Genomic DNA, 13,117 nt, shown 5'->3' with positions numbered 1-13,117 from the left:
CGAGCCTCTCAAATTTCCATTTACTCTGCCATCCTTTCACCCATACCCAGATCGATCCATCCATCCATCCATCCACCCTCTCCCAGTCATTACATCCCGCATCCTATCACACACTCCTTTTTCACCCACTCATTCATCATTTCACCAACCCATCCTTTCGCCCACTTGTGCATCCACTTGTTCATCCTTCTTTCCGCTATCTATAAGTCCATCCATCTTGTGTTAATTATAAGCTTTTATCTTCCCTGTTGCAGATAAACGAGGTCCATAATAAACCACACCCCGGCTGTAGCTGCTATAGCGGGAGGTTCACGACACACCTTCGAGAACCCAAGATTTGTTAAGACCAAGCCATCGCCCGACTGCTGTGCCTGGTGGCAATGAGTGGGTGATCCATGTGGACTTGCTGTGGAGGGAGAGGAGATATGAAAGGAAGAGAAACTGGACTTGCCCTAGTGAGGGGGCTGCTGTTTACACAAATCAGGTCTACCCCAAGGTCCCAATCACTTTAACAGAGTCACACATCAGGCATTTTGATCCCATACTCTTCAGATTTCAGTACTGTTGAGATCATGCGTCAGGCCCAGGTGGCCATGGGTGCTCTGGTGGAGTGGGAACGATTCAAGCAGTAGAAGGCCAGTTTCAGGAATTAAAAGGATACTTTGGCATGGAGCAAGCAACATAAAAAGCTGGGATCTGCTAAGAAAATGTATGACACTCCACATCCAGAGGAGTAGAAATCAATGGGGCACCAGGGTTCAAGCAAGAAAGGGGGCCAATGAACCCCTGTCATGGCTGTCCTTTACAACCCAACCATGGGTCCATTTTCATTGCTCGCATTTGAGTCCCCTGGCTGCCTTGCTACGCCGCCACCTGTTTCAGAAGTGAGGACTCCCAAATACAGACAGGCAAAAGGTGGAAGAATGAAAAGAGGCCACTGGGAGAGAACGAGGGGGAGAATCACCACCACCATCATCATATTCATTTGTCCAGAAGGAACTGGGCATATGAGGGGTACATGAGCCTACATGCCTAGGTACTGCCAGCCTAGACCCCAACCAGGCAGCTGTCGACAAGGCAAACCAACGATAGTCTGAAGGCAGCCGAAGGGCAGCAGATAAGTTGGCCACAAAGGGTGAGGCCTGCCAGGGTGCTGTATGTCACAGTATCACTCACCATTTAATCACGTTACCACCTTGCCACCACTTCTCCAACCTCTAATTAGTCCAGGTATGTTTTATATCTGTTTTAAAAGAAGCCTTGGCCCTGGCATACTTTTAAAGAAAATAATTGTATACACATTTGAAAAAAAATAGTACAGGTACCGACCAAAATGGAATCAGACAGGTATCTTACATACACCATAATTGTGGAGTTAATCTTGAGGATGGACACTCCCCAACACACAACGTTGAAGAAAGTTCCCTTTGGCCCCTACCTTAATCCCATCAAGTTAATCTGATTAGAATAATCCTTACAGGGTTCCCAAATTCTTTGGAGTTTCTTGGGTAGTTCTGGGGCAAGCTCAGGACTCATAAGTCAGGTTGTTCAATAAAAGTCATCTGTTCATACGCCTCAGCCAAACACTTAGGGGGGGATTAGGATGGCGGGCGGACTTAAGTCCGCCCGCCACCCTCACAGTGGTGGGACCAGACGCCAGACATGTGGCGGTCCCGCAACGCTAATTAGGATGCTACACCCACCCTGGCAGTCGCATTCCGCATTTTTTACATTGTGGCGGGTGCTGCTGTAAGCAGCACCCGCCGCAATGGTGAAATGCCATGTTGTGCATTGCCATGCACAACGTGGCAGGCTCCGCGCGGGGCCTGACACCTTGTGCATGGCAATGTAGGGGGTACCATAGGTACCCCCCAAGGGCAGCCCCCACCCCCACCACCCTAGGGGCCCGCAACAGGCTCCCAAAGTGAATCCTCGCCAGCCGATGCCGCCATGGAAAGGCTTTGATTCCCACACATCCTAATATGGATGGCGGTGCCTGCTAGGCCTGCTACCAATCCATGGTATTGGACCCAAATCATGGCTCATTCTAATCCCTACTATATCTGGTGTGAATTCACTTTACATACCTACATAAAGTGCACCTTCTCCTTCTGTAGCAATGTTTAATGCCTGATAACTCCGTAGATCACTACGTATAGAGTTCCTTACCTATACATGACTAATACCTTATATATGCCTATGACTCTCAATCTCCTAATCCGTGAAGCTTTCCAAGACCAGGATAAAACCTTCAACCTGCCCCATGTATGGAGCAAAGGATGGAGAACAGAGTACATCACCACCCTCCTCCGCGTGGAGCAGAAAATGGAGTCCAGGTAGACCACCCTGGCATAGCAGGTGTCAGAAGACAAGATAACACATCAAAACAAACCTGCTTTGGTCCACGCAATCCCGGGTGGTGGATTTCCTTCCGCAGAGCATTGAAATTCCACGTCCTGGCCTTCTATCACCTCCTGATCAGTGGGAACCACAAGAAACCGTGGCACATCTATGAAATAAACATATAAGCAATTTTAAGTGTCTATTTTTATACTTACAAAATACATTTCAGCATTATGGCAAGAAAGAAAAACAGGAAAAAATGTGTTTTAAAGTGCAACAGGAGAGCAACATTGCTGACAACCACCTCCACATCACACCATCTCTGCAAACTGTATCGAGGGCACAGGATCAAGGTACAAAGAAAATCTGTGGATCTGCAAAAGCCCACAGTGAAACGTTTTTAAGTGTCTAAGAAATTATTAAAATTATGTTATAATTGCCTAATATTCTTATCTACTGCTACAAAATGAACGATCACCTTTTGCAGCAGTTCATGTAGGCAACAAAAGTGTTTATCGCAAACATATTATTTTCAAATATTTTACAAACATTCGTATGGATGGGTGTCATGTATGCATTTTCAAAAATAGTAAATTTCGTCTTCGGGGAATCCTTGTGGGAATAGTTTAAAATCTTGCCTATAAATGAAATTTAAAAGATTTAGAAACATGGAATTTGTATTAAACATTTTGAAAATGGTCTAACTAATTGGGATTTGTTTTTACTTTTATCATGAATTGTTATAAAGTTGTATAGAAGTTCAAAAAACACATTATAATGTTAAGAAGTATAATGCAGGGGCTAATAAATTGGAGGTTTAAAAGCCTTTGGATTGTTTATTTAAGAATGTTTTGTGGAATAAATAGACATTTAACAAACGTTTTTTTTTGTATTATTAAATTCCTGTTCTATGGTCCAATAACCTTTTTTTGGAGGCCGGATCTGCACAATAAGCACAATTTGGATGGAAAATCATTAGACACAGACAATGATTAGAAATATGACTTTGCGATTTATTTTCCATGATTGCTGAGTGGTTCTAAAACCAAAGGTTAAAACAGATGAACATTATAGTTGGGATGGTGTCAAGTTTGTGACTAGCATCTCCAAACCAAGTATACTTTTTAACACCTGTCAGGGTCATCTTTCGTCATTCATGGTTTTTATGGGTCATGTTCTATCTTACTGTTCTCTTTGGTTGATAAAGGGGCTTTTCTTAATCCATTCATTGTGCCAAAAATGTTTTTTTCTAGCTACGCTTGTCACATCATGTTTAGGGCAGCATTGTCAGCTGAGCAATGAGGTTTGTGTTTATAAGCTGGTTGCTCATAACATCATTACCAATATTTCATTTCCCTTACCCCGCATTGTGCTAATCTCCGATTGCATTCCCTGGTACGCCATGACATGTCACTCTACGTCAAAAGAATGGGTCTTTGCTAGTGTCCAGTCTTTCTACGGTTTTGGACATATGTATTTAATTCTTCCTTATTACAGTGATTGCTTCGATCCTCAATTTATCATCACTTGGTACAGGATATTTCCATTTCATTATACGTTTATTGAATGGTCTTAAGACATTAAGGAACATGGCCTGAGGAGAGTCACTGGTGATGGACCACAAACCTGGAGATAAAAGTCCCATGCGGTTGCGCTATTGCTTCATATAAAGATCCTACCATTTTTTATTGCTGTTATTTCCACAATTGTCCCTGGGCACCCAGAAACTCCACATACTAATAGGTGCATGGTCTGGGTGTCTTAGCAAGTGGTACTGGACGCCACTAGATTTCTTCTTGTTATGCACAAGTGAACATCTGTAATTTCTGAAGCTGCACTTTTTCTCAGCCATTTATTATGTTAGTTGGAACCAACCTGAACCAAATGCAAGCCAAACACTCTGGGCCTTATTACGATGACCCCAGGAAAGCCTCCCACCGCAGGTTGGAGGCTTCCGAGCCTTATCGAGGTTTCAGTTCCAACTGCCGCATTACAATGCAAGTGGTCGAAATTGAAACCGGCCAGTTGTTCCAGCTGGCTTGCGATGGAGTCTAGGAGCCCGTCGGCCAGTTGGACACTGGCACATAATCCCAATGGATGGCGTTTCCGCCGTTGGGATTATGATGCTCGGTTTCTGACAGGCTTTCCATACCAGGCTTGCCGACATGGAAAGCCCGTCAGAAAGTGAGTTTGGGGGCCCCTAGCAGGGCCCCTTTCTTCCTGCACTTTGTGGCAGCCACTTTGAGGTTCCCGACAAAATATGCAGGGATTAACCAACTCTCCCATTTCTCAATGGGAGCTTCTGCTACAGGCGGTTTACGGCTGCAGCACAAGCTCGCATTGAGAAATGGGAGTATGTGACCGTACCATGTGCGGTCGCATTGTTATTGCGGAGTCTAGACCGCCATCCAGAGGTCAGTTGATCTCGAGACTTCAACGGAGTTGGTCAGAGGCAACTCCTACCAACATCGTAATCGAGCCCTCATGTTTTCTGGGATGAGTTTCAGCCAGGCACTTGGCTATAGAATTTGCTCTGCTTTGACTTTACCTTGCACGATGATGTGTGCCGAAGCCTGAATTGAGCCCTCGCTGTTGCTGGCGTTGCAGTTGTACTGCGCTTGATCGGAGAAGGTGACATTCTGTATGTACAATCCCCCGGAGGGAGTGAACGTGAAGCGGGCATTGTCAGTGAGTGGGGAGCCTGTGTCCGAGGTCCACACAATGCGGGGGCGTGGGTGACCCGAAACCCCGCATTCCAATGTGATGCTTTCCCCAACAAGCACTTCCGTGTTCTGTGGTTGAATCACAAAGATGGGCTTTGCTGAAAAAAATGAACACCATCAGTTGTACAGGACTAACATGTCATCTTGCAACGACTTCGGAGCTCCACAGGGCACTGAGGCATATAGAAACACAAAGTTAATAGAAGAAAACAAAAGAAAACATGCAGATACTATTGAAGACTGCATATGCATCACAGGGTGTAAGAGTCGCGAGCTAAGGGCAGGAGTCAGTGAGCTGCCTACGAACTCTGCATAACATCTGACACACAACTAAGTTGTAGAGACTCAGTGCTTGCACTGGACTTAGAAAAAGAGTAGGGAAAGAGACTGTAGCACTATGGAGTGCAGACTTACTGCTTTAGATGTAGTGGATGCCGCTACAGTGCCTAATTTGTTAAAAATTAAGCGCTGGGCCCTGGTCAGGAGTCCACTGCACCTTGCACCAGCTAATTGCCCCTACCAATGCTGCCAATGGCAGTACCATCACAACTACTGGGCATCACACTCCTCCAAGTGGACAATTCAGACTATTCAAGGACCCAAAGCTATAAGATGGGCTTGCAAGGTAGGTGTTTAACCATTTTTATGGTAGATTGAATTAATAAACAACTGTTGTTTTGCTTGTCTCCATATTAGCCAAACAGTTCCAAGATGTAGCAGGCTCAAATTAAGCACTGGATGATATGTAACTGATATAGAAGCTACCCACCTCAAATGTGTGGTCCCATCACTGGCCATGGTTTGTAAGTGATAGAAAACCTCCCTGAAACTGAGGCCTTCTTTTTAGATGTGCAGGCACACTGCATTAGGCTCTGGGACTGTATCATGAACAGCGGCGCAGGCTAAGCCCAGAGCTGAGCACCTACGTGTTTGCTGTGTTTCAAGTGGAAACATTTAACTGGAAATTTCTCTGAGTCAAAGCATGAGCTGCAGACAGCAAAGTTTGGAAGCCATGAGAAGCGATGACTGCTCCCTGTTTATGATTCAAGTCTGCTTCCCTTCATACACTAACTCAGAGACCTTCTCAGGTAAATGGATTTGATTTAAACAAATGCTAAAAAAGACACTCAGCTCTGAGCTGTGAGAGCACACCTGTTCATGGTATAACCCCTGGTGCTGGCAATGGCCTTCTGATGACAGAGACGCTCCCTTTCTCTGAGGTGTACTAACACTGCATTAGTAGCTGATGCACTGGATGCTTTGCTAGTGACAGACAAACTCCCTACCCATGAGGTGTGGATTTCGGTCGTGTGGATGGTTTGTTAGTGATAGTGAAGCTCCCTGCCTCTGGGATGTGGAGACGCACTGTGTTGGGAGGTGATGCTGTGGATGGCTTGTTAGTGATAGTGAAGCTCCCTGCCTCTGAGATGTGGAGACGCACTGCATTGGAAGATGATGCTGAGGATGGATTGTTAGTGATAGTGAAGGAGCCTGCATTTAAGATGCGGAAACAAACTGCGTTGGGAGGTGATGCTGAAGAGGTGATAGAGGAGCTCCCTGTCCCTGAGATGTGGAGGCACTGCGTTGGGAGGCGATGCTGTGGATGGTTTGTTGCTGATAGTGAAGACGCCTGCCTCTGAGCTACGGAGATGCACTGCGTTGGGAGGTGATGCTGAACAGGTTTGTTAGTGATAGAGAAGCCACCTGCCTCTGAGATGTGGAGACGCACTGCATTAGGAGGTGATGCTGTAGAGGTTTGTTAGTGATAGAGAAGTTGCTTTCCCCTGAGATGTGGAGACACACTGCGTTGGGAGGTGATGCTGTGGATGGTTTGTTAGTGATAATGAAGCTGCCTGCCTCTGAGATGTGGAGACGCACTGCGTTGGGAGGTGATGCTGTAGAGGTTTGTTACTGATAGTGAAGACGCCTGCCTCTGAGATGCGAAGACGCACTGCATTGGGAGGAGATGCTATAGAGGTTTGTTAGTGATAGAGAAGTTGCTTGCCCCTGAGATGTGGAGACACACTGCGTTAGGAGGTGATGCTGTGGATGGTTTGTTAGTGATAGTGAAGCCGCCTGCCCCTGAGATGTGGAGACGCATTGCGTTGGGAGATGATGCTGTGGATGGTTTGTTAGTGATAGTGAAGCCACCTGCCTCTGAGATGCGGAGACGCACTGCGTTGGAAGGTGATGCTGTGTATTGTTTGTTAGTGATAGACAAGCAGCCTGCCTCTGAGATGTGGAGACACACTGCATTGAGAGGTGATGCTGTGTATTGTTTGTTAGTGATAGAGAAGCAGCCTGCCTCTGAGATGTGGAGACACACTGCATGGAGAGGTGATGCTGTGTATTGTTTGTTAGTGATAGAGAAGCAGCCTGCCTCTGAGATGTGGAGACACACTGCATTGGAAGGTGATGCCGAGGATGGATTCTTAGTGATAGAGAAGCCGCCTGCTTCTGAGATGTGGAGATGCACTGCGTTGGAGGGTGATGCTGTGGATGGTTTCTTAGTGATAGGGAAGCTGCCTGCCCCTGAGATGTGGAGACGCACTGCATTGGAAGGTGATGCTGTGGATGGTTTCTTAGTGATAGGGAAGTCGCCTGCCTCTGAGATGCGGAGACTCACTGCGTTGGGAGGTGATGCTGTGGATGGTTTGTTAGTGATAGACAAGCAGCCTGCCTCTGAGATGTGGAGACGCACTGCGTTGGAAGGTAATGCTGTGGATGGTTTGTAAGTGATAGACAAGCAGCCTGCCCCTGAGATGTGGTGACGCACTGCGTTGGGAGGTGATGCTGTGTATTGTTTGTTAGTGATAGAAAAGCTGCCTGCCCCTGAGATGTAGAGACACACTGCATTGAGAGGTGATGCTGTGTATTGTTTGTTAGTGATAGTGAAGCCGCCTGCCTCTGAGATGTGGAGACACACTGCGTTGGGAGGTGATGCTGTGGATGGTTTGTTAGTGATAGTGAAGCCGCCTGCCTCTGAGATGTGGAGACACACTGTGTTGGGAGGAGATGCTGTGGATGGTTTGTTAGTGATAGTGGAGCTTCCTGCCTCTGAGATGTGGAGACGCACTGTGTTGGGAGGTGATGCTGTGGATGGCTTGTTAGTGATAGTAAAGCTCCCTGCCCCTGAGATGTGGAGACACACTGCATTGAGAGGTGATGCTGTGTATTGTTTGTTAGTGATAGAGAAGCAGCCTGCCTCTGAGATGTGGAGAAACACTGCATTGGGAGGTGATGCCGAGGATGGTTACTTAGTGATAGGGAAGTCGCCTGCCTCTGAGATGCGGAGACGCACTGCGTTGGGAGGTGATGCTGTGGATGGTTTGTTAGTGATAGACAAGCAGCCTGCCTCTGAGATGCGGAGACACACTGCATTGAGAGGTGATGCTGTGTATTGTTTGTTAGTGATAGGGAAACCGCCTGCCCCTGAGATGTGGAGACGCACTGCGTTGGAAGGTGATGCTGTGGATGGTTTCTTAGTGATAGGGAAGTCGCCTGCCTCTGAGATGCGGAGACGCACTGCGTTGGGAGGTGATGCTGTGGATGGTTTGTTAGTGATAGACAAGCAGCCTGCCTCTGAGATGTGGAGACGCACTGCGTTGGAAGGTGATGCTGTGGATGGTTTGTTAGTGATAGACAAGCAGGCTCCCCCTGAGATGTGGTGACGCAGTGCGTTGGGAGGTGATGCTGTGTATTGTTTGTTAGTGATAGAGAAGCCGCCTGCCCCTGAGATGTGGAGACACAGTGCATTGGGAGGTGATGCTGTGGATGGTTTGTTAGTGATAGTGAAGCTCACTGCCTCTGAGATGTGGAGAAGCACTGTGTTGGGAGGTGATGCTGTGGATGGTTTGTTAGTGATAGTGAAGCCGCCTGCCTCTGAGATGTGGAGACACACTGCGTTGGGAGGTGATGCTGTGGATGGTTTCTTAGTGATAGTGAAGCTCCCTGCCTCTGAGATGTGGAGACACACTGTATTGGGAGGTGATGCTGTGGATGGTTTGTTAGTGATAGAGATGCCGTCTGCCTCTGAGATGTGGAGACGCACGGCGTTGGGAGGTGATGCTGTAGAGGTCTGTTAGTGATAGAGAAGCCGTCTGCCTTTGTGATGTGGAGATGCACTGCGTTGGGATGTGATGCTGTGGATGGTTTGTTAGTGATAGTGAGGCTCCCTGCCTCTGAGATGTGGAGACACACTGCGTTTGGAGGTGATGCTGTGGATGGTTTGTTAGTGATAGTGAAGCTCCCTGCCTCTGAGATGTGGAGACGCACTGTATTGGGAGGTGATGCTGTGGATGGTTTGTTAGTGATAGTGAGGCCGCCTGCCTCTGAGATGCGGAGACGCACTGCGTTGGGAGATGATGCCGAGGATGGTTTCCTAGTGATACAGATGCTCCCTGACTCTGAGCTGATGAGACCCACTGCCCTGGAAAGGTTTCTTGATAGAAAAGTTCTGTATCTCTAGGACACAGGCTCCAGATGGTATAAAAGTGTTAGAAAAGCTCTTTCTTTCTGAGCTGTGCAGACACACTACATTCAGCCTTGGTGAGAAGGATATTTATTAGTGATACAGAACCACCCTCAGACGGGTCCAGATTCACTGCAATAGGAAGGGCACAGATGTGTAATGCAGAACCCTGCAGCACACAGGACCTTCATCCTTCAGGGTCTCCCAATTGAGTTTGAGGACTATGCATTTCTGTGAGATAATGGATCCTCAGTAGCCACTTGCTACATTCCACAGGCTGGCCCACAATTTTGCTAAACTCCACTGCCCAGGTATTGGGATGGCTTGACAGACAGCCAAAGAGAAGCTTCCTGCTTCCAAGGTGTGCAGACACAGTGACCTAGGCACTGGTGCTGCAGGTGACTCTTTATTGCCAGAGAAGCCTCCTGCCTCTGAGGTTTGCAGACCTTAGACCTCAGGGCTGCAGATGAATTGAAAGTGACAGAGAAGCTCTCATTTCAAAGACCAACACTCACTAGGGCTCCCAAAGTAACGGAGCAGGACCTCTTGGGTTCGGACACCCCCGGCAATGTTCCGGGCCATGCACTGATAGACTCCTTTGTCGGACTCCTGGGTGTCTTGGATCTGCAGGGTTCCATCATCGAGGAGATGCAGGCGGTCATGATCTCTCATTTCGATCTCGTTACTGGAAACACAAAATATGCCACTGAGTCTCAATGAGTCATGAACAACATATGTGAAATATGCATACTCAAAGCAATAACAAATTTCATTGCACTAGCACGCTACTGAGCCTTCTAGTGTTTTTACAACCGCTTCACAGATTGGGGCTAAAAATGGGAAACCCTCTCGTTTCAGCAAGAAAAAAACTTCTGACAGAGCGTTCACCGGAGCGGCACCAAGAATATGGAACTCGCTACGTCCGCGAATCAAAAAAATCTCCTCTACACCACTATTCAAAAGGGAAGCAAAATCATTCCTGATGAGCAAATTCCTCCCTTAAATCCGCAAGGCACTAAACCAGTCTACGACTTCGAACTTGTTTCCTCAAACCCCTTATTGACTCCTTCGCCTCAATGACTGACGCGAACTTGTTCACAATGCTACATGCTCATTGCTGCTACCTACCTAACCTTGTTTAGAAATATTTTGAGAATTTGTTTGATCTTTTGTTTTGAAAAATGTTCTTTACTTACTCTGCTTCCTTGTAAAGTGCTCTGATTCCCTTCCCTGGGTATTGTTTGCGCTATTAGAAAACTATAATAAATAAATAAATAAATAAATGGGGAATAAGTGGTGCAGCCTGGAGTTGTGCCAATTTTTCGGGCTTTATAACTCCTAATGGCATTGTTTGCACGTGCAAAGGCCACCAGTTGACACCTGGTGGTGGTTGGTAGTAGAAGCACAGGAGAGAGTGAAATTTGCTCTCAACTCCTCCTACACTCTAGGGCCCAGATATACTAACATTTGAGACAGCTCAACGCAGCAAGACAACTTACTATGCTGCGTCAAATGGAGAGAGCATTTTTACTAGGATATGCATCATTCCCGCTCTCTCTGTGCTGGTGCGCTAAGTGCTTCCTAGTGCCAATGGAGGCACCCTTGCCCCATGGTGGAAGGGTTTCTGCGTTACAAGCAGGATTGTTTTTGTGCAGGAGAGTACTCTTCCTGCACGAAAACAATCCCAAGATGTATTTTCCTCTTTTTACGTGTACTGCAGAATGCAGCACACGTAGAAAGAGGAAATAGTGAGGATAAGTAAATGTCTTTCTAATTGTTACGCCTCTATGGGGATGACATAGCAGTTTGACGCATTTCCAGGTTTACTATCCTTAGTAAATCAGAGAATGTGCCAAAATCCATGGGTGAATGCGTGGGAACACCCACACTCCACTCATGGAACGTCTTCCCAATGCAGAGTAACGAAAGGCCGTGATTTGTGCTGCCTTACATTACTCTGGATTTACTAAGCTACGCAGAACAAGGTGATTTTGCGTGGCTTGGTAAATATCACTTCGTCCTTTTTTTTATTTTTTTACGAGATGTATGTAGGATTTTCAAAATAATTTGCAAATCCTACATATTCCTTAATTGCGAATCGCAAATAGAGATTTGCAATTAAGGAATTCCTTCCCATTCATTCCTATGGGCTAGGAGGCCCATAGGAATGAATGGGAAGACATTCTCAATTTGTGATTCACAATTAGAGAATCGCAAATTGAGAATGCAATTTCAAGGGTGCCAGGGTGTCAAATGGACACCCTGTTGCACCCCTGAAATATGTATGTGTGCAAATGTGGTGCACATACATGCCCTAAAGGCATGTATGTGAGCCACATGGCACTTTGAAAAATGCAAAAAAGTGCATTTTTTCAAAGAAATCGCAAATTACCACCAACTTGAAGTTGGTGGTAATTTGCGATTTCTTAAGGCCAAATTGCACTTTTTCTGTGCTTCTTACATTGCATTTAAGGATTCACAATTTGCGGTCCTTAAATGCAATCGCAAAATAGGGAATCGCAAATTTTCTGCGAATTTCGGCGTTTGCAATCACAATTTGGAATGATACATATGGCCCTCAATGCATGGACACCGATTTTAGCACTAGTTCATAGATCTACATTGCTATGATTGTATTTTTCAGGATTGTGTGAGTGGAGAGGATTTGCTTATCTGATAAAGTGAGCTAACTTCCAGTAAATGTCCTATTCAAACCATCCTCACCAATGGCTCCATTTTCAATGTTACTTTTTCCTTTGCAAGGAAAACCCTTAAGGACTAAGGTCCCAATTCACGAAGGGAAACCTAGACCTGAAGTCTGAGTTTACCTTTGCAAATTGGGACCTTAGACTTCAATTCTTTTTTTAAGTTTAACAAGCTTTATAAAGTAAGTGTTACACATAAAACATAGGCCGGAAGCCAACAACTTAATAATGAACATATGAGATATAGATAGGCAATAAAATATAGTAGAAAGCTGTTTACATTTTAAAGATTATATAGGAAACAGGGAAGGGAAAAAGAAGGAAGGGAGAGAGGGAAATATAGAAAATACTTTGCAATAAGAGATTGAATAATAATAATACTCTAGCGAATCCCAATCGGATATAATAACCTAATTATATATGAAAAGTACATTCTTAAATGTATTTAAATAGAGAGAAAAAAGGCAGAGAGAAAAAACGGAATTAGACTTCAATTCTAAACTTGTACATCAGGTCTAAGTTTACCTTTGTGAATTGGACCCTTAGACTTCAGGTCCAAACTTAGACATCAAGTCTAAATTTAGACTTCAGGTCTAAGTTTACCTTTGTGAACTGGGCCCTTAATATGCAGAGGTGGGTGGAATTTTGGGGTTGTCCATTAGATCGCCTGGAAGTCATATAAGGCTGGCAGAGCTGTGCCGTGTAATATATAAACATTTTAGGGAATATCGCTACTGGCACATATTTTAACTTTCTTTTAATCTTGCTTTTCCTAATAAGAAATTCCAAAACTACAGTCAACTCATTCAGGCTTTCTGGAAGGTGTTATGTTATGTTATGTCATGCTATTCTTGCATGCCATAGGCATAAGGTTG

General features: G+C 45.6%; 1 protein-coding gene across 1 annotated transcript in view; it reads right to left on the bottom strand.

The window, feature by feature from the left end:
• Nucleotides 1-13,117, bottom strand: part of LOC146812611 (peroxidasin homolog) — a 211,116-nt gene that overhangs the window by 70,116 nt on the left and 127,883 nt on the right. The window contains exons 9-11 of the mRNA XM_085619678.1: nucleotides 10,053-10,222; nucleotides 4,892-5,164; nucleotides 2,393-2,509 (exon numbers count right to left, since the gene is read on the bottom strand). Of these exons, the coding sequence (XP_085475804.1) occupies nucleotides 2,393-2,509; nucleotides 4,892-5,164; nucleotides 10,053-10,222 (560 nt within the window). The remainder of the gene's footprint in view (nucleotides 1-2,392; nucleotides 2,510-4,891; nucleotides 5,165-10,052; nucleotides 10,223-13,117) is intronic.

The sequence above is a fragment of the Triturus cristatus genome, chromosome 7, assembly GCF_964204655.1.
Source record: "Triturus cristatus chromosome 7, aTriCri1.1, whole genome shotgun sequence".
Lineage (NCBI taxonomy): Eukaryota > Metazoa > Chordata > Amphibia > Caudata > Salamandridae > Triturus > Triturus cristatus.
Note: the sequence above shows the minus strand (reverse complement) of the source record. Positions and strands in the feature narration are given on the sequence as shown.